At 43.4% G+C, this 22,770-nt stretch overlaps 1 protein-coding gene across 5 annotated transcripts in view; it reads right to left on the bottom strand.

Moving 5' to 3' along the window:
• The window catches only part of PTPRG (protein tyrosine phosphatase receptor type G), a 607,840-nt gene that overhangs the window by 131,575 nt on the left and 453,495 nt on the right, over positions 1-22,770 (bottom strand). For all 5 annotated transcript variants that reach the window (XM_034776330.1, XM_034776331.1, XM_034776327.1 and 2 more), the window contains exons 7-8: positions 7,955-8,112; positions 2,445-2,637 (exon numbers count right to left, since the gene is read on the bottom strand). In XM_034776330.1, coding sequence (XP_034632221.1) covers positions 2,445-2,637; positions 7,955-8,112 — 351 coding nt within the window. The remainder of the gene's footprint in view (positions 1-2,444; positions 2,638-7,954; positions 8,113-22,770) is intronic.

The following is a 22,770-nucleotide window of genomic DNA, read 5'->3' as shown; positions in this document are numbered from 1 at the left end:
TTGTTAGAGGTTTCTCCATACAGGACTTCATACAGGCCCCCATTCAGCAAGGCACTTAAGCCTCACTCTTGAGGATGTGAGTAGTTCCATTTGGTTCACTGGAATTACTCACATGTTAAAGTTAGGCACATGCTGAACCAGGGCCTTAGGGTTGGATTTAGCACAGAGAAGTCAATGGGGATCTTTCCATTGACGTTAATGGGCTTTGATCGATGGCAACACTTTGAATTTCAAGTCTAATCCATTGCATAGTATTTGTAACATGCAGCTATAATTGTGGGTCTCAGCTATTTCCTCGGTGGGGAGGAGGGAGAGGAGAGAGTAAGGGGCACACAAACAATCCTTTATCATCTTTAAAACAGTCCAGTGAGGGAAGGAGTATTCAAACATTCAGCCAAAGCAGTAAAACCTTCTGCAATATTACACCACCTGATTCAGAGGTACCTGGGCTATAGGTTTTGTCATTTTAACATAATGTAAACTATTAACTTTCATTACTGCCCTGGGTAAATAATACTCACGCAGTATCTATCGGAAGGAATAAATATTGGCATATGATGCTGATAAAACACTGCTTTAAACTTTCAGGCCAGAGCACAGCCTGGATTGTTCTGACTGACAATATCTTCTTCTCACTCCTGATATAAATTCCTTGTCCCAAAGCAGCCTTTTATGTGCTTCTCTATATGAGCGAACAAACAGCCACAGAATAATAAAGCCCCAAGAGCCCCTCTCTGTCCCAGCTCTCTTGGGAAGGCAAGGGTGGCAGCTGAGCGCCACAAGAGGTATGCTGTCTGTGCCTGGCTAGGCCAAAATGCCAACCTTGGAAGTGCGTATTTGAATCCACTCAACTGATGTGGACACAGCGGTAAAATGAGGAGAGATGCCTGGATGGATTTGAAGAGGCAGGCTGCAACTTTATTAAACTTTAACACAGGGGAGGGGCACTACACACCTATCGCTCATATTCTCCTATATCAGGATATTTAATTACTACCAGTGCGGGGGTTACAGGGCTCCTTACTATATAACCCATATCTCGGAGTAGGCTCTCCTCAGCCTGCCCCCCCAAGACTCAGCTCTCCGAGTCCTTGCACCCTCCCCATTCCAAGGAGGAGAGAGGGTGCAGAAGGGTGGGGACCCTGGCCCGCAAAGGCCACCAAGTCAGACCCTGTCCCACGAAGACAACAAAGTCAAGACCCTATCCCGTGAGCCCAAGGCCCATCACCACAATCCCAGATCTTTTTATCTCTGGGAATCGTCCATTTTATTCTCTTAACTGCCCTGGAAATCGGCTGCAAGTTGCGACCAATAAACAACTCAACCCCAGTATCTCAGTTAGGTACCAAGTGCCTTCCTACTTAACCCTCGGTGGTTTGAAGGTGCTGCAAGGAAGGCAAAAAACTGGTCTTCTGCCAATTGGCTCATGGGAGAAGAAATTCCTTCCTGACCCCCAAATGGGCAACTGACTAGACCCTGTCAGGATGGGTTCCCATTCCTAGTTTGGATGGGTAAGGTGCGGCTGCTGGAACGGAGCCGAAAGAGGCTCCATGTGGCCCCTGCTCCAGGTGAAATACTGGAAGCTGGGGAAGGCTGGCCAATCAGCACCCACTCCTCCCCAGCTGGCCAACGGGTGCCAGAGACTCCTGAGGGGAGGAGCTACCTAGCGTTCTTAGCAAATGTCTTTCTCCCTCGCTACTGGGACTGTCCCCTTTCGCCACCCACCCCACCAAGTTCCCCCCATCATTGAGGCAGGTGGGCGCCTGACTAGGATTATTTAAGCAGTGAGCTCTGCCTACTAAAATCATCACATAGAAAAAATGGAACATAAACACACAAGAAATAAATCTGAAAGTATTATTTACACCTGCACTTCTGCTGAGGGCATGCAAAGCAGCCTGACAGCCTGGAACAGCCATGTGGCTCTTAATGCTCTTTTCCAAACTGAGGTCCAGCGAGCTCCGCCAGCAGCAAACACCAGCTGCTGCTCCACAGCGAGGTGCAACAAACACTGAAGAAAGGAGGTATTGAATAACCTCTCCACAAGGGTAGTTTCTTCCCCACTGCCATTACCAAGAGGTTGGTTTATGCCCTGAACCTAAAGGTCTTATAGCCCTTCTAAAACTCTTGGCTATTTTTAAAAATCCTTTCTAGAAGATCCAGATGTATCCATATAAATGTCCAATCCTTCTTTGAATCCTGCTAAGCTCTTGGCCTCCTTGTGGCAATGAGTTCCACAGGCTAAGTGAGCATTGTGGGAAAAAGTATAAATCAGTGCCTCATAACTGTATTAAATATAATAAAGTATAACTACAGTGTATCACTAAGTCTTGCTACATTTCTTTAGTGGAGCTCCTGTACTTCTAGTGACAATTAATTGAAAGCCCTATGTAAAACAAAAAGACAAGTCTGTCATTCAACGAATGCAGTTAATCTCAATCTACCTTTGGAAGCCTCTGTGCCAAATGGATTTTCTAAGATGTCCATCACATCTTGGCTCCAAGCGTCTTTCACAGCAGACTTGGACACCACCCTGTCATTCAGACTCTGCTGCGGTCGGAAGTTATTCCTCAGATACTCCACAGACTTGACGTGATCTTGCTGTTCTGTGGTAAATATGGAATAGAACGCCTCCAGCTGAATGTGGCCATCAGGGCAGGGAAGAAAAAAAAAGAACATTAATTAGAAAAACAATGTGGTGAAATCCGGGTGGCTGATAAGAATGTAAAATGGCAGGAAGCGCTGATGCTAAGACTGATTTTGAGTCTGACACAGGAAAGAAAACATTTGTTCTTGGATTCCCTTCTCTTCAAGCATTTAATATGTGCACAGACAAGCCCCAAACCCCCCGTACCTCCCTCCCTCTGTGCTTATATCATGTTTCTTAATATTATACTGAGAAGTGTTGTACACTCATTCATTACATCACAAAATCGTTCTTCTTTATATAGTCCCTCTACTTACTTATACTGACATGTAGCTGTTAGGTTGCTGTTTTCATTGATAAATTTCAAATCATTTTACAAAGGAAGGTCAATAGCATCCTCCCCATGTTACAGATGGGGAAACTGAGGCACAAAGTGACTTGCCCAAGGTCAAAGAGCAGGTCAGCAGGTAAGGACTAGAACCAAGATCTTCTGACCCCTTGTCCAATGTCCTGTCCACTGGGCCACACTGACTTTTTCTCTCTGCTGCTTCACTACTAAGGGAGAAAACCCTAACCATGCTCCTGGTATTTATTTTGTGTGGCACGTTATTTGGTACATTTAATTCTTTCATATTCTCTCCAAGAGAACAGGTTGCTGTTTCCTACGCTGCATGCAGATCCAGGCTATTTTTACCTGTAACATATTAATTCCTAAGATATAATTGTAGTTTAAAAGTGCATTCTGTTAAGAAAAAGCACAATATTTCCTAGAGAAAAATTACTGGCAGACTGAATTGAAAAGATTCAGTTAAGTTGTTTGTTCAGTTGGTTGCTGAGGTCAATACAGCATTTATTAAAAGCTTGTTATCATTCAGATCAAGAACTAGAATTAGTAAGGAAGACTGAGCAGTACAGAACAGTATAAAGAATCTCCTTTTGATTTCAGTGGAAGCAGGATCTGGCCCAGAGACTTTAGAGGGGCCTTGAGTTTCTCTTACAGCTTAATGACAAACCATGGTTTGAAAGCTATACCAGCCTCCTTTTCATTAAGTATATTTACACTAAAAGCTACAGAGACGGATGTGACAGTTCTGAGACACAAACTAATGACCCAGGGAAAAAAAAACTATTATACTGTCAACCACATCATAGCCTCAGTTGATAGCTTCTCTCTAAAAAAAATCAGCTTAACAGACCTGTCAAGGGTTCCCCACTGGAGTCCGGGCACCCACTAAAATCATTTAATTTCCCCCACAGATCAGCAACCTTGAAGCACCCATTCTGTGATGCTGTCCAGGCCGCTCACTCTGCCGTGCTCTGTGGTTTCTAGCTACTCAACTGAAACCTGTAAAATTTCTTCTGATCATTAGGGCCCATTTTGTTTCAATAGGAGGCCCGGCTGGAGCTTGATGGTATGTTGGGCCTGCTAATTCGAGACAAAATTTAGAATTCTCGCATTGGCAGCCTCAGTGGTTTGAGCATTGGCCTGCTAAACCAGGGTTGTGAGTTCAATCCTTGAGGGGGCCACTTAGGGATCCGGGGCAACAAAATCAGTACTTGGTCCTGCTAGTGAAGGCAGGGAGCTGGACTCAATGGCCTTTTAGGGTCCCTTCCAGCTCTATGAGATAGGTATATCTCCATATTTATTTATTTAAGGGATTTGTTATACATCTCTAATCCTGAGTCTGGCAATTTAGGATGAAGGTAGGGAACTTGAAACCGAGTATCAAGTAGGGTTACCATATCTGAACTTCCAAAAAAGAGGACACTCCATTGGGGGCGGGGGTAGCTCCGCCCCCTAGTCACTCCCTCCCACTTCCCACCCCCTGACAGCCCCCCCAGAAACCCCAACCCATCTAACCGCCCCGCTCCCTGTTCCTGACTGTCCCAACCTCTCTCCACACCCCTGCCCGCCTAACAGCCCCCCCCCCCGAATTCCCAACCCATCCAATCCCCCCTCCCCCGCCCCGCTCCCTGTCCCCTGACTGCCCCCCTTCTCCAACTCCCCGGCCCCCTTACTGTGCCGCTCGGCTTAGGGCAGGTGTTTGGCTCCGTGCCCCAAGGAGCGCCCCACCCCGCCCCGCCCCGCCCGAGTGCTGCCGAGCGGCGTGCTGAGGCTATGGAGGAGGGGGGAAGCGGCTCTGGCCGCCACTGCCAGCCCTGCCGCCGCGTTCCCTCGCAGGCACACAGCCCCGCCCCACAGTTAAGGCTGCAGGGGATGGGGGGGAGCCGGGAAGGGGCTTTGGCTGCCGAGGCCCCAATGCGAGCAGCGCTCGACCGCCCTGTCAGCCGCTTTTGGTGGATAAATAGCTGACCGGGGGGCAATCCCGGACATTTTTAGATTTCTAGAAATCCCCCCCGATGGCTATTTAAAGAGCGAAAAGCTGGACATGTCCGGGGAAACCCAGACGTATGGTAGCCCTAGATCAAGAGATCATCTGCCCTCAAATTAATACATCATCGATAATAACTTGGGCCTATACAGCCTTTTATATCAGAAGAGCTGATATCACTTTGCAAACAGTGATCCTCACGACTCCCCAGTGGAATACAGAACTATTAACCTCATTACACAAATGGGGAAATGGAGGCTTAAGTAACACAGACTGAACAGTCCAACACCACAGCTCTGACTGACCCTGTGTTATCTACTTTGTGGGAATGTGGAGAACTTCCATTAGTCAACTCCACACAGTGATGTCATTTCAGGTCTTTCTTTAATGTGCGTGCCATTGTCCAGTCCATGCCTTTTAAAGAGGTGGGCATAGTATTGATGATCAAGCATCGACAGTGATAAAGAAATTAAATGTTCCTTCATCGATGCAGGCAACTGAAAGATGCCAGAATGAAATCTGGGTGCGGGAGGTGCTTAGGCTGGTTATATTTCACAACAAGAACTACAATTTGTTATATTGCAATAAGAAAAACTCAAAGGATCCAATCCTGGTCCCATGGAATCTCTAACCTGCATTTTTTGGGAAAGCTAGAGGCATTGCACCTAGGTAGATAAAAGGATGGAGAGAGTATTATCCTACACTTTTCTTATGAGGGAGGAAGAGAGGGAGAGAAACCACGTGGTTCCTGATAATCCCTCTTGGGCCCCGATTCTTCAAAGACTTATGCACCTGCTTAACTGTAAGCGGTGGGAACAGTCTCATTGAACTCGATGGGACTACTTGCAATGTACAAAGTTAAGCTGATGCATAAGGGCTATGCAGGATCAAGAATTTACGTACTAACTGCTCACTCTAAGTTAAGTCTTTACCTTTCTACTTCCATGACATTAACCTGACTTTTAAAACCCTTTAAAAGAACTTTTCAACTATTTTCTTCTGGCAAGCTACCTTGGGGAGGCATAACTGCATTTGAACTGCTGCCGTTTCAAATGCAATTTTAACTTTCCTTTTTACATGCTGATGTATAAAACCAAAGTTGAAATGATTTATTACAAAAATATTATGTAACACAAATTAGCTATTAATTGATCCATCACTGCTGGCAGAACAGAGGAAGTTAAATTCATGCCCTTCACGGGAGCGAGAGCTCCAGTTCAAATGAAATAAAAAGCTCTTAAGGCACCATTGTCGGTAAGGAGGAAAGTGATCTAAAACCCAAAATCATGTAATTACAAACTATTAAAAACCTGATCTGCACAGTTTTCTAAGTGATGGATATATAAATGGCAATTAAAAATACTGAACCTATTATAATCACAATAAAATACTCTGAGGTATGCATTATGAGAGATAATGTTATGTTTGGGTCACGGAATGCACTTAGCTTTACAATGCATTTGCGGGGTGACAGGCCTTGTCCTGTTTTGTTGTCTAATTATAAGGCGAGATGACAGTGATGGAGCATGAAGACTAAAAGAGAGGAGCTGCCACAAATGGACTGTTTTCAAAACTGTCAATTTTCCAGCCAGATTCCTTGGAAGGATTTTATTGGAACTTCAGCAGAGCTTAAATAATATCACTTTTTCCGTGTGGGATTACAGACTGTTTCCTATGGTTTGTGATAAAGTTAAACTAAGGGAATGGATTACTCTGTGCGGCTTCTAGAACAGGAACACATAATAATGACAGTATTGGCCAGGTTGGAACCTACATCTCTAAGTGTATATCCGTCTCATGCTGCAGGGGGAAATAATACTATTATTCCACATTGCCTGTTAAACCAACATGGAAAGCTTGTCTACACAGACCAGTTATACTATTTTATCTCTGCCACTATACAAACAGCAGTGCAACCCCTAGTGGGGGTGGGGTATATAGGTATCATCTACACTCATCGTATATTTGCTTTCCACAAGCTATTCTTAGTGATTAATGACTAAGATTTATGAGTGACGTACCTAAATATTTGGATGCTAATAACTAAAGTGTATCGTTAAATTTATTAACCTTAATTTGGGATATTGTGGATTATGTACTATATTTATTTTATGACTTTTAAACCAAACTTTGTACTTTTGGTTAATTTAAGCATTATACCCAGATGAATAGACACTCATTCCTTAAGCTGTGTATTAGATAATTTTAACATTTACCCTATGGAGTGTGTATACGGACATATTTACATTCACTTCTAGTTAGATACTTCACTAACTTTTACTGGAATAGCTTATTTTACAACAGCTCTGTTTTCAACAATTGAAACAAAACAAGAACATTAAAGAAGAATCTGACTTTAACAGGAAGTCTTTCTAAAAACAATGGTTTTAAAATGTCAAAATGTTTTTAATAGTTCAACACTTGACTGCATATAGTCATTTGTTATTGTGGGATTCCTCTCAACGCAAGTTCCAGTCATTGCCTCAATCTACAATAAGAGATGCTATGTGCTAGCTTTAAAGATTTGGATAAGCACATAATGGCAGCTTCACTATGCTGTAACAACAGTTAAAGATGGCAAATTAATGGTAACATTTCTTTCCTAGTGTAATTACTTCAAAGTACTAAATACGTGTCCATATAAAGTTACTTATTTTACTTTCAAAACAAAGCTTCAATTGAAAAGAAGAAAAAAGGATTCTATGTAAATATTTAGACGATAGCTTAACTTCATCTTAAAATAACCACTACTAGCTAAATCATTAGAAGGAAATTGGGTTTCATGTTGGATTATCTCCTTAAATTTGATTGCTCATGCTCAGAAACAATATATTTTTTTAAAAAACCCTCTAATATTTCCTTTTTTTGTCAACAGATTTTTTTGTTTTTGTTTTTGTCCTCTAAATTAAAACATCAGTTTTTGAGTAGTAGAGGGCAAATCAAGATAGAACCATTACTGATGGCATAAGCTTACCTGGTGATAAGAAATAGAAACAGGCCTGCGAAAAACTATCCATTCCACAATCTCGCTACATGGTGGAGTTGTCAGAGAACCTGTATAGCGATAATAACTTCCCAGTGATGTCGGCAGAAGGTCTCTCAGTACAAAGGGATCCAGAAAGGTCTCTTTTTCTGTAGGAAAGAATAACAAATAAAATTATACATATTTTACATTACTTTAAAACAGATATCATGTTGATGGATGGCTTTAAAATATGCATCGGTTACAATATATTTTATCATAGTTATAAAATATAAAACCATGTCAGAAAGCTTCTTTAAAAGGACACCTGAAATGTTCATCGATCTTGGGCCAAACATTAGTGTTTAATGTAGTGGGTATAACACAGGTGTGAAATGCATTTGTTTTTCCAATTGGTTTCTCTTTTTTTTTAACCTTAGGAAATAATATAATATAGTTTTCAGCATGGCAGGAGAGTAGAACCCCATTAAATTGCTCTTCAGCTTAGTAGTCCGTAAAAGTGCAGACCCAGAAAGCTCTATTGGGGGGTGGAGCCAGCACACGTGACATCATGCTCTCTATTGGCCAGTCACAGAGCAGCATATAAAGTATTGGTCCCACATTAAACAGTAGCTGCAACCCTGAAATAGGGATAGTTACATTACACAATGCGGCTGAGAATGGGGAACCAGAGGCAGGTTGCCCATCCAGTGTTTCGTGGAACTGCTGGGGCTCTGGGAATGAAGAGAAAGCAATGGGTAAGTCTGCAGAATCATTATCATAGAAAGCCTTTGGAAATGTTGCCCCACTCTTAAAATAGTCCCTCTTAATGTGGCTCGACTCAATGCAAGGTAAGTAAGCAGAGCTGCTGGGCAGCCCTGTTGTTAAGGAACATCGCATATGGCAATTCTTCTTCCTCTGTCTTTTCTTCCAGGCAGGAGTGGACACTGCTGAGGCTGGAGACATCTCCTCCATGCAAATATAGCGTCACTGACTGCCAGTGCACTGAGCTGAGTTACAGGAGTACATTCAGGTGTGGTTCTCTCTCTTACTGTCCACGGAAGAGGAAAGGAATGAGGCCAGCCTTTCTGAAAGCCTTCCCTGTCCTGATCAAACCAGGCATTTCCATAGTCAATCGGTCAGCTTCCATTTCATTCCTGCAGGTCCATCAGAACTCTGAACTGACGGCCTGTCCTACCACCGCTTTCCTTCTGAGGAGGATGTATGAACAGTCCTGGTAGTGCATCAAGGTGGGGCCAACATGAGACACTGTTTCCCGGCAGGCCAAAATTACAGAACACATTGTCCCCCGTCACAGACACTTGCTAAACTGCAAGCTTCTCTGATTTCAATTGGTCTCCCAACATTTAGAGCAAGAATTAATGAGGAAGTTTCTACTGTAATCACATTTTTCTATGTATCATTTAAAATATATATACTTTTGAATTGTACTCTGCACAGACAAGAGATTGGAACTGATAATCTAATATGTCTTTTCTATCCAACTTCTGTGAGCCTAAAAAGGCAGACAGGCAGGTAGCCAGGCAGCTGGGTTTTGCAGGTCTATTGTATAGTCACATAAAACAGATTTCATCATGTGTAATTCACACAGTCAAAACTGACCTGAAGTCAGTGACATGCAGTGCTGAAAACCTGCATGGTTCATCAACATTCAAAAGAACAATATAGAAGAGGTGCATTTTTATTCTTTGTGGAATTCAGTTGTTTCAGGACCTCTTGTTCTCACACTTCACAGACACAGCTTGGAGTAAAACTGACATAACTTCATCTTGAAATCCAAACAAATATATTGTACAAATTCTGATTAATTAATAGCTGCAGTTTTGTAACATTTAAATTTGGAGAACGAACCATAAAAGAAGAAAACAGCTAGAGGCTAGACGGCCTCTCCACTGTTCCTTTGCGGTTATCCCCTGCAGTCTGCATGACTACGGGCTGAACCTCCCCCTATGTCTATGGAAAAGGTACCAGTAAGGTGCTTAATAAGTGCTTTATGCCTGTGGGCTATCCCAACAATGGAACTTCTCCTTTACAGAGAAAGCATCTTCCCCTTCCTTCCTTCCTCTGTATGGCTCTATCGTCTCTGGACTTTAAACAAAAGTCCATATTAAGACTGATCCACAATTGTGCTTATCTAGTCTCATCAGAGCTAATGAGCTACCCCACTTCTCCCTACTGGTGGGGTTTCTCATGGTTTAATTGGCTGCAAGGTGATGGGTAGATCTGCTGAAATATGTCCTAAATTAGAACACAAAAAGGCAGGATTAAAAAGCTGCAGAATTCAGTTTCACTAAACCACACAGTTTTCTAGTGGCCTTGATCACATCAAAGGACGGTATATCTATATCCCAGAGCACCATTCCTGTAATCATGATATTTTTCTGTACTGCTGATGAAAGATGTAAATATGGGATGCACTGTAGGCATTTTAGATTCTGCTACATAGCAGCAACAGGTGTGCAATGTCTCTGAAGCCTTCAATACTCAAAAATATGAATAATTCTATTCATGTCAAAGCATATATGCTAAAAGAGCATGGTTGTCTTTTCCTTACTGGATATTTTTTCCATATAATGCAAACAGATATGACCAAAAAAAAAAAAAAAAGGCAGGCCATATTTCTGGCCCTTAAACCAAAACATTATTCCTTTATGAAAAAAAAAAAGTTGGTTTTTAAAAACAGAAATGGTCGAACGTACCACGGACCAAAGTTCAAAAGGGACCCTAACATGCATTTATTAATCATTGCTGTGCTTTTTTTTTCCCCCTCAAAGCCAAATTTATATGCGCACAACCTCAAATTCCATTTGCTCAGTTTTACACGTGAAAATTTGATCAGGAAAAACTGTAGGTTCAATTTTAGATTCTGATTTTCAAATGCAGCCTGCATACAACTTTAAAGCAACTAAAAGAAATAGTTTTTAAAAAGGCACACGACTACATGCCTAGCTAATACCTGCAATTGCCTGTATAAATGTGGTATTTTCACGTACAAACGGACAGTTATGACCCCAACAGGCCATTTGGACATGCACATAGCAAAGGCATGGAAATTAGATCTGGTGGGTACGCATTTTTAAAAAATTGTATGGCTTAGAAAGCTTCAGTTATAATTAACAATCTGAATTTTTGACTCCTTTAATCTTTTGTTAGAATGTATGAAAATTTGTAAAATGCTGGACAAAAGTAAACATAAAACAACATACAAGTATGGCATATTCCTTTATTAAAGGACTACTGAAGAATGAAGCTCATATTCTACTTTCAAGGATTTTTGTGCCATATGCTGACAATATTATATTTTAATAATTAATTGTTCATCAAAGGAAAAGAAAAAGAACAGGGATGCTAAATTCAAAGTTATTCAAATTGCAAAAATGAATAATGTATGACTTTTATATTAAATACACACTGTATTAAGTAGTCTACATTTCACCCAAGTCTGTCTTTCATTTTTAAACATTTTGAACTACAACATGAATAATCAACCAAGGGAAGCTTATTTAGACAAAGAAATACCTTATTTGAATGCAAACTGAAAGTATCCTACTATGATTAAATTTTGGTTATCAATTAGGCAGGTTTTTTTTAAGTGTCTGGAAAGTCACAGTCAACTGTGAAAGAGAAAATTTCTTGGGGAAAAAAATGTAGCTTTGCTAACTCACAGTTAAAGTGAGGCATGATATATACTGACGAATATTATTTTTAGCTACAAGCAATGTTGTAACTTTTCATTAATAATTCCAAAGATTAAAACAAAGAAAACATATACATTGGATTAAAATATGATAATTAAAATATTAGAAAATAATCAGATGATTAATTGCATTTGCTGAGTTTTAATAACTTCATATTTCATAAAAGTCCATTAATTTTGTATCCAGATGCACAGTATTGGGTTTAAGAACCATGCAATTATAAACATTTCTCAGTTTGAATGCTTTAATTATGTTACAAGAATAGTATATTTATTCGTACCTTCTAGCACAAAGATGCTTAATTTATACAATAATTATCATTGCAATATCCACATAGTGATGCAAACAAGCATTTAGAGTGGCCATCCTTGAAAACTGGCCAGTTTCGCTTCGGATAAATAGATACTATTTTCAGTATTCTCTGTACTTTCCTATCATTTCCGTAGGAACACTGCTAACATTGAGCAGTTGTCTAATTACTAAGAGGAGCATTTTCAAAAGCACCTAAGTGACTCAGAAGCCTAAGTCCCATTTTCCTTTAAGGACTTCGGAGCCAAAATTTCATTGAAAGTGAGTGGGACTTAGGAGTCTAAGTCCCACTAAGAAGTCATTTTGAAATTAGGACTTAGGTTTCTAAATCAGTTAACTGCTTGTGAAAATTTTATCCTAGATTCCCATTGCGATGTCACTAAGCGTGACTAGTGTGCAGTGTGCAGTCATTTTTTATCCCGTGTCCTTCTACCTATCACTGAAATGCAGTCCTGAACTCCGGAGGGGAAGGCAGCATCTCTTAAAACAGCCTAGGCTTACACTGCACAACAGTGTAGACCAAGGGTCGGCAACCTGTCAGAAGTGGTGTGTCGAGTCTTCATTCATTCACTCTGATTTAAGGTTTCACGCGCCAGTCATACATTTTAATGTTTTTAGAAGGTCTCTTTCTATGTGTCTATGATGTAGCTAAACTATTGTTGTATGTAAAGTAAATAAGTTTTTTAAAATGTTTAAGAAGCTTCATTTAAAATGAAATTAAAATGCAGAGCCCCCCGGATCGGTGGCCAAAACCCGGGCAGTGTGAGTGCCACTGAAAATCAGCTCGCGTGCCACCTTCGGCATGTGTGCCATAGGCTGCCTACCCCTGGTTTAGAACAAGACTTTTTACGAGCGAAACTGGAAGGTAATTTAAGGTAGGCAGAAGCATCCATTGCAGCCACTGAACAACTCAACTTGTACTTTTTTTTTTAAATGGAGATGACTCGGTTGGAAAAATTATCTAGCCCCTCCTACCGCCTTATATGGGTCACACCCAGGTTTCCAGCCTCAGTGGCAGGGGATGGGGAATGAATTGAGTTGGGGTGGGGTCTCTCTGCAGATGAGGGTGAAAACAATTAAACTCGGCGTGAGAACAGGCGTCTCTCTGCAGATGTCCTGAGAAGTCAGGCGCTTACGAAGGTCCGAGACCCACGAGGCTGGACGGAGCCAAAGGATTCATGGTCTATTGCATCTGGAGACATTTCAAGAATTATTACAAGAGCTATTTTAGCACTGCTGACCCAAGGTAACCAAACTGCCTAGTGATAGACAGCAGCCTTTGGCATCACTCCACACCTGCCACAAGTGAAAACGGCATAACCCCCTGCTTTCTTTCCCAGTCTAAAGGGCAGGGAGTCACCACTTGCTGGCAGAATTTGAAACTCTTTGGGAGTAAGTCCGGTCACCTGGCAGGAGACCTGGGGATGGGGGTCTGCAGAGCACTGGCAGGATGCCATGGAGATGGCCACTCTTGCTAAATCAGCCATCTCTGGGAAAGCGCACGCAGACCCACTACAGAGGAGGACTCAAGCAGCCCGCAAATGGTGACAATGTGTTTTTAATAAGCCATCCGCACATCAGTAGCAGGCTGCACTTCAGTTATACTGGATGCTTGAGTTTCTTGAGTTTCTAGTAACGGCTGCGCCGTCAACATCCTCATTAAATCACCCACCGCAAATCTCAATTCCTCCAGAAGAGAGAAGTCCACAAAGCCCCTCCCACGCACACTCCTTTCTTGCCCTCACGTGTCCCAAAGGCATGTGTTAAATACATGTCTCTTAGTTAGGCCAGTCCAATACACTTTCAGCAAATGCCACGATCGTATGCGTTAGGTGAATGATACCTTCACTGATTACTCATGGTGGCACAGGCATATTAGTGACAGTACAGGCTCCTCCCTGTCCCCTGGAAGATGAGCCCGAAGATGAGCACGGAGGATCCCATCCAAGCCTCTACAATGAGCATCATCTCCCTGCAGAAGTCTCCGGATGACAGTGGTGCTCCACAGCAGGTGAGATCCCAGCCTCTGGCCCCACTGGGGTTGGGTCACTGCTGCTGCCCATTCTGGGGTGCTCCGAGGAGATTGCACAGACGTGCCAAGAAATAAGAGAAATGCACACAACCTGTCCAGTCGGAGGGACAGCACTCCCCTGGACAAACCCTGGCTGTGACTTGGAACTAGTGACCTCCTTGGGAGTCCATCTGTCCTGAGGACCAGGGATTCATCACAACCACATACCGGCTGTTCCAGCAGCACCTCCAAGACTCCCCAAACTCAGCTTTGCATCTTATGAAACACACCCACATATATCCCCAAAACAGCCTCCTTGCCATGATGAAAGAACAGCACAAGGATTCATGAAGTCTACTAGGGACCATGGCGTACACATCTATTTTATGTGGGAAGCTCTTAGATACCATGGTGATGGGCACTATAATATAAGACAGACAGGCAGATGCCGCCGCATGCACTAGTGAAGACTTCTGTGTACCTCCCAAAATGCTTCATGGATTGCCTCATTCAATACTACATAGACCTATGTGTTAGCCCACCAAACTGTGGTTCTAGGCATCCTTAAAGTCTTCTCTACTCCTTTGTGCCAGACTCCCCTATTGATACCAACACATGAATATGTATGTGAATAGAAAATTTGGTATTCTGAAAAGGAACCTGAAACACACCAATTATGGCTCAAATGTTAAGAGTCCTGCACTAGACCTAAAGGAAAATTTCTTTTGAGGAAGATGGGCTAAACCTGTTTCCACATAAACATGGCAAAGCACTGAAAAGTGGCAACCTGGTGTCAGCCCAATGAAATGCCACTATAAACCTAATGCAATCAGTTTTATTAACAATATACAAATAGTGTCTCCTTGCGTAAAGCACTGAAGTGTGTGTTAAAAAAAGTTAAGTGTCCACTCTGATATTTCCAAAGGAAAAACGAGTATCACAGATTCATCATCAACAATTAAAAAAATGGAAGTGACATAAAAATGACTGAGATTGCTACAGCATAAAAGGACAATGTGCTATTTTAACTCTCTTCTATTCACAGGCAAGTGGACTAACATGGCCTGCTGGATACACACTTGACCTCCTGATGCATCCTGTGCGAGCAGCGGCACAGAGGCAGCAAACAGGGCGGCTAACAGGGGAGTTTGAGAGGGAGTTCTCATTGGAGGAGAAGGTATCTGTGTTTGTGTCTGTCTTTGTTGTCCTTGTGTGTTTGTAGAGGCCTGCAGGGGCAGGGTGCTGGGAGGGACGCCGAGCCCTGATTAGGGGGCGGGGCTTAGCTGAGTAGCGGGCCCATAAAAGCGGCCGCCCAGCCAGGCAGCGGCACAGCTGCGAGCAGCGGCACAGAGGCAGCAAACAGGGGAGTTTGAGAGGGAGTTTGCAGGGGGAGGCAGGAGGGTGGGGCGCGGTGTGTGCCCTGTTTCCCCAGGTGCTGTGGGCAGAGACTGCAGCAGCCATGAGCCAAGCAGCAGCAGCAGACAGAATGCAGATGGCGACATGTGGGAGCTGTGGTATGTATATAGTCCTAGCAGGAGACCCGGAACAAAGGTATGTGTGTATGAAGTGTCGCCTTATAGTGTTACTGGAGGAAAAGATTAAGGGGCTGGAGATGCAGGTAGAGACCCTGGTGGAGTTTAGGCGGGGGTTTGAGCAGCTGATGGAGGATAGGCAAGGCGGGGCTGAAGGGGAAGGCTCTAGGGTGCAGAAGGAGGCAGTAGTAGATGACAGCGAGAGGGGAATGGAAGGGGGAGATCAAGGTAAGTGGAAGCATGTGCCTGTGAGAAGCAGGCCAAGGAAAAGGAGGGCCAATGAGGGGGGAATAGAACTCAGGAATAGGTTTGAGTATTTGGATAACGAGGTAGAGGGGCAGCAGGTGGTGACTGAAGGTGGGAGGGTGAGGAAGAAGAGAAGGGCTGCTAGTCCGAGAGAGAGGGGGGAGGAGTTGATGGAGACAGCACCAATTATGGGCCACCAGAGGATACAGGAAGGCATAAGGGGGAGCATAAGAGAAGATAGGAACAGACACAGGTCAGGACTAGAGGGATCGGAGACTAGACTACTAGATCGCACTGTGGCCAGGCGACGGCAGGTGTATGTAATTGGAGACTCTTTACTGAGGAGATTGGACAGGCCTGTGACCAGGGCGGACCCGGAGAACAGAAGGGTGTGCTGTCTACCGGGGACAAAGATACACGATGTGGACCTGCGGTTGAAAAGGATCCTAAAAGGAGCAGGTAAGAACCCCTTGATAATCCTTCATGTAGGAACGAATGACACGGCTAGGTTCTCGTTAGAGAGAATCAAGGGAGATTATGCCAGGCTGGGGAAGACTCTCAAGGAGATAGAGGCTCAGGTTATCTTTAGTGGGATTCTGCCTGTTCCGAGGGAAGGGCAGCAAAGGGCTGATAGGATTGTGAGGATAAATAGTTGGCTAAGGGAGTGGTGCTATAAGGAGGGCTTTGGGATGTATGGCCACTGGGAGGCTTTCGGGGACAGACACCTGTTCTCGCGGGATGGGCTTCACCTGAGTAGGGAAGGAAATAGACTTCTGGGAGGGAGGCTGGCTCATCTTATCAAAAGAGCTTTAAACTAGGAAGTTTGGGGAGATGGTTGGGAGATGCACAGTTAATCTCCACGCCAGATTCCGGTATTGATAAGCTGAGTGTAATAAGAGGAGACATAGCCGGGGAGATGAGATTGGACATAGGAAGGACAGGGGGGACGGACACAAAGAGGCCCGCAACATACAGTGCTACTAATGGGAGACAGGCTAAACGACATACATTAGGGTGTTTGTACACCAATGCGAGAAGCCTAGGTAATAAAATGGAGGAATTGGAGCTCTTGGGCCGAGAATTGAAACCGGATATCGTAGGAATAACTGAAACGTGGTGGAATGGCAGTCACGACTGGAACGCAGGTATGGAGGGGTATGCGCTGTTTAGGAAAGACCGGGATAAAGGTAAAGGTGGGGGGGTGGCATTGTATGTCAATAGTGAAATAAGCTGTAAAGAAATAATAGTGGATGGAATAGATAACACGGAGTCCGTCTGGGCGATAATCAAGCAAGGTAAAAGGACTACTAGAGCCTCTCCGGGGATAGTGCTTGGGGTGTGCTATAGACCGCCGGGATCGACCCTGGATATGGATAAGGAACTGTTTAATGTATTAAGGGAGGTAAATACTAATAGAAACTGTGTAATTATGGGGGACTTCAACTTCCCGGATATAGATTGGGGAACAAACGCTAGTAGCAATAATAGGGCTCAGATGTTTCTAGATGTGCTTGCTGATCAATTCCTTTATCAAGTGGTAGCTGAGCCGACGAGGGGGGAGGCCATTTTAGATTTGATTCTGGTAAGTAGTGAGGACCTTGTAGAGGAAGTGGTAGTGGGGGACAACTTGGGCTCCAGTGATCATGAGCTAATTCGGTTTAAACTAAATGGAAGGAGTACCAGAATTAAGTCAAAGACTAGGGTTTATAATTTTAAAAAGGCCAATTTTAACAAATTAAGGGGACTGGTAAGGGAAGTGGACTGGGCAAACGTATTAAGGGACCTAAAGGCAGAAGAAGCCTGGGAGTACTTTAAGTTAAAGATGCTAGAGCTGTCAGAGGCCTGTATCCCCAAAAAGGGAAAAAGATTACTAAGCAAGAGACTTAGACTGAGCTGGATGAGCGACCGGCTGAAAGGGGCGATTAGGAAAAAACAGAAAGCGTACAAAGAGTGGAAGAGGGGAGGGATCAGTAAGGAAACCTACCTTAGTGAAGTCAGAGAATGTAGAGATAGAGTGAGAAAGGCCAAAGGCCAGGAAGAGTTCAACTTAGCGAGGGGAATTAAGAGCAATAGTAAGAGGTTTTACAGCCATATAAATAGGAAGAAAGCAAAGAAAGAAGAAGTGGGACCGCTGAAGACTATAGCCGGAGAGGAGATTAAAGATAATCTAGGCATGGCACAATATCTCAATGAATATTTTGCATCGGTGTTTAATGAGGCCAATGAAGGTATTAGGGATACTAGCACCATTACAGAGGGGCATACAGGATGGGGGATTACCGCATCCGAGGTAGAAACAAAACTAGAACGCCTTAATGGGACTAAGTCGGGTGGACCGGACGATCTTCATCCGAGAATATTGAAGGAATTGGCGCGGGAAATAGCAGGCCCGTTAGCGACTATATTTAATGAATCTGTAAACTTGGGGGTGGTCCCGTTAGACTGGAGAATAGCCAATGTGGTTCCTATTTTCAAGAAAGGGAAAAAAAGTGACCCGGGTAACTATAGGCCTGTTAGTTTAACATCAGTAGTGTGCAAGGTACTGGAGAAGATTCTGAAAGAGAAACTAGTTGAGGACCTTGAGGTTAATGGCAAATGCGATAAATTACAGCATGGTTTTACGAAGGGCAGATCGTGCCAAACGAATCTGATCTCCTTATTAGATAAGGGAAATGCGGTGGACCTAATATACCTGGATTTCAGTAAAGCGTTTGATACAGTAACCCATGAGGAATTATTGGTTAAAATGAAAAACATGGGGATCGATATGAAAATCCAGAGGTGGATAAGGAATTGGTTAATGGGGAGAATGCAGCGGGTCGTATTAAAGGGTGAATTGTCGGGTTGGAGGGAGGTTACTAGTGGAGTGCCTCAAGGTTCAGTTTTGGGACCCATCTTATTTAATCTATTTATAACTGACCTCGGGACCGATTGCAAGAGTGGGCTGATAAAGTTTGCGGATGATACGAAGGGTTGAGGAGTTGCAAACTCGGCAGAGGATAGGGATATTCTGCAGGGAGACTTGAATGAGCTTGTGAATAGGAGTATCAGAAATAGGATGAAATTTAATAGTAAAAAGTGTAAGGTGATGCACTTGGGGATGAATAATAACAATTTTAGTTACAAGATGGGGACACATTGGTTAGAAGTAACGGAAGAGGAGAAGGACCTAGGGGTCCTTGTGGATCGCAGGATGACTATGAGTCGACAATGTGACGTGGCGGTGAAAAAAGCCAATGCGGTCTTGGGATGTATTAGGCGAGGTATATCTAGTAGGGACAGGGAGGTCCTGCTTCCGTTGTATAAGGCGCTGGTGAGACCTCATTTGGAGTACTGTGTGCAGTTCTGGTCTCCAATGTTTAAAAAAGATGAACTCAAACTGGAACGGGTGCAGAGAAGGGCGACTAAGATGATCAGAGGAATGGAAAACCTGTCGTATGAAAAGAGATTAGAGGAGCTTGGGTTATTTAGTCTGACAAAGCGAAGGCTGAGGGGGGATATGATTGCTATCTTTAAATATATCAGAGGAGTTAATACAAGTGAGGGAGAGGAATTATTCCAGCTTAGTACTAATGTGGACACGAGAACGAATGGATACAAACTGGCCGGGGGGAAGTTTAGGCTTGAAATTAGACGAAGGTTTCTGACCGTCAGAGGGGTGAAATATTGGAACGGCCTTCCGAGGGAAACGGTGGGGGCGACGGACCTGTCTGGTTTTAAGATTAAGTTGGATAAGTTTATGGAGGGAATGGTTTAATGATAAAACATAGTAGCCGAGGAAAACCAAGCAATGGTACATGAATAGCATAATGGCCAACAAGGGTCAGGCTAGAGACTCTTGCCTATATGCTCGGGGTATTACTGATCGCCATATTTGGGGTCGGGAAGGAATTTTCCTCCAGGGCAGATTGGCTGAGCCTCTGGAGGTTTTTCGCCTTCCTCCGCAGCATGAGGCAGGGATCACTAGCAGGAGGGTCTCAGCCAATTGAAGTCACTAAAACACAGGTTTGGGGACTTCAACGGTAGAGTCCAGGGAAGGGTCTTGCGGCCTGCAGCATGCAGGGGGTCAGACCAGATGATCATAATGGTCCCTTCTGACCTTAAAGTCTATGAGTCTATGCAGTGGTATTAAAAAGGAAAGCAGCATTAATGTCCACCTCTTGGTCTTTTTTTCAGCATGACACTGAAATAGTTTTATTAACGGGGAAGCCGAAATGAGAGCAGATTGCGTCTCCTAGTTCCAGGTCTCTGCATGAGCACTTCTAAAAGCTTCTTGTAACACCCTACTAATCCAGAAGGCAAGGAAAATATCATTCGTTTTTTTATGATCATTCATTATATTACTGCAGGTAGGCGAGCAGATTCTTTGCTCGGGCTGTTAAATTTTCTTTTGCAAGGCTGCATTAAGCCACCCTTTTAAATCCATGCAAACTGAAGACAAAAAGAGTTGCAAAGGATGCTACAGACTTATCCACATTATCTATCTGTCTAGGCACCACTGGGGTGTCAGAACTGGTACTCGCAAAGTCATTCATTTTCAAGTGCAGGACAGTTTCCCCAATAGACGACAAATCAGATATTAAATGGATACTAACAACCGATCTTTACCAAAGACTACAGGTTAGCATGAGCAGCAGCCAAAGATCTTTTCTCACCTACTGTCATTGGAATGTATTGCCCCCAAAAGACTGGCTTGCTAAAAATAAATATTGGAAAAACGCTCAGTGAAGGTAACATTGAATTTAAAGCCAATCACTGAAAAATAAATGGACCCATGAGACACACAGGTAAACAACACCCAGATTATCTGCAATCTAAACCCTTTTCAAATCTACCAGAAACTTGGATCAGAGATCACAGGACAACCACTGTATGCCAAGTATGTTTGTATCTCCCAAGCAGTATTCTGGGAGTCATCAGAGTTTTCCTGCAGGACAATAGAAACTCCGCTGGATTGAGAATAATATCCTAAAATGAACTCATTTCCAGAATTAACTTACATGGAATACTTGATAGACAGAAACACTACCCAGACATTGGACTTAAAATACTTTGAATACAGCTGTGAAATTCGCAATTCCAACAGCTTTAAAATCCTCCCAAACCTGTAAAGTGGTATTACTGCCAATTTAATTCTCACAATGAGCCAATTCATTCTAATGCTTCTGGATCCTAACCGTTTAAAACCAGCAAACAAAAACAAACAGGACACCACGCCGCATACCCACAGAGTCAGAACTTCTCAGACGAAGCAGGTTGTACATTATGGAAAAAGGCACCCAGTATACGATAGTGATTTAAAGATGTGGTTACAAATAGCACACACTGCTTTATCTGGAAGGCTGTTCAAATGAGCACAAAGAGTACTTGATGTGTGAATCAAGAATGAAGAATTTCAGACAATCCAGTACATTTAGGATAATTCAGGCAACTTTCTGTGGACTATTTATTAGAGCTAGGGTCCTGACTGACCGATGTAAAGCAATCTAGACAGTATAGGAGGCACACGAAGGTGAGGGGAGAGGACAGATGATGATACCATCACATTATCTGCCCCAAAGAGCTTGCAAGACAAAAGGCAACCAGTGAGTGTAACAAAGCACAGGGAGGAAGGCAACAGGGAAGATGAGTGTGTTCACAGGAACCATGTGATTCGAAATCAGTTTAAAGTTTTATTACAGGCGGGTCTGATAGCTCTGCCAATTAAGCTTGCCCGATGCTTCCCACCCCGTTTTCAGTTGCTTATCATTTTGCCAAACTTTAACCCAGGGGTCAGCAACCTTTCAGAAGTGGTGTGCCTTGTCTTCGTTTATTCACTCTAATTTAAGGTTTTGTGTGCCAGTAATACATGTTAACGTTTTTAGAAGGTCTCTTTCTATAAGTCTATATTATATAACTAAACTATTGTTGTATGTAAAGTAAATAAGGTTTTTAAAATGTTTAAGAAGCTCCCTCAGGGGAGGTCCCAGATGACTGGAAAAAGGCTAATGTAGTGCCCATCTTTAAAAAAGGGAAGGAGGAGGATCCGGGGAACTACAGGCCAGTCAGCCTCACCTCAGTCCCTGGAAAAATCATGGAGCAGGTCCTCAAGGAATCAATTATGAAACATTTAGAGGAGAGGAAAGTGATCAGGAACAGTCAGCATGGATTCACGAAGGGGAAGTCGTGCCTGACTAACCTAATTGCCTTCTATGATGAGATAACTGGCTCTGTGGATGAGGGGAAAGCAGTGGATGTGTTATTCCTTGACTTTAGCAAAGCTTTTGATACGGTCTCCCACAGTATTCTTGCCGGCAAGTTAAAGAAGTATGGGCTGGATGAATGGACTACAAGGTGGATAGAAAGCTGGCTAGATCATCAGGCTCAACGGGTAGTGATCAATGGCTCCATGTCTAGTTGGCAGCCAGTTTCAAGCGGAGTGCCCCAAGGGTCGGTCCTGGGGCCGGTTTTGTTTAATATCTTTATTAATATTAATTATCCTGGGGATGGTGTGGACTGCACTCTCAGCAAGTTTGCAGATGACACTAAACTAGGAGGCGTGGTAGATACACTAGAGGGTAGGGATCGGATACAGAGGGACCTAGACAAATTAGAGGATGGAGCCGAAAAAACCCTGATGAGGTTCAACAAGGACAAGTGCAGAGTCCTGCACTCAGGACGGAAGAATCCCATGCACTGCTACAGACTAGGGACCGAATGGCTAGGTAGCAGTTCTGCAGAAAAGGACCTAGGGGTCACAGTGGACGAGAAGCTGGATATGAGTCAACAGTGTGCTCTTGTTGCCAAGAAGGTTAACGGCATTTTGGGCTGTATAAGTAGGGGCATTGCCAGCAGATCGAGGAACGTGATCGTTCCCCTTTATTCGACATTGGTGAGGCCTCATCTGGAATACTGTGTCCAGTTTTGGGCCCCACACTACAAGAAGGATGTGGAAAAATTGGAAAGAGTCCAGCGGAGGGCAACAAAAATGATTAGGGGTCTGGAGCACATGACTTATGAGGAGAGGCTGAG

The sequence above is a fragment of the Trachemys scripta genome, chromosome 7 (genome assembly GCF_013100865.1).
Source record: "Trachemys scripta elegans isolate TJP31775 chromosome 7, CAS_Tse_1.0, whole genome shotgun sequence".
Lineage (NCBI taxonomy): Eukaryota > Metazoa > Chordata > Testudines > Emydidae > Trachemys > Trachemys scripta.
This window is presented reverse-complemented; position numbering and strand designations above follow the sequence as displayed.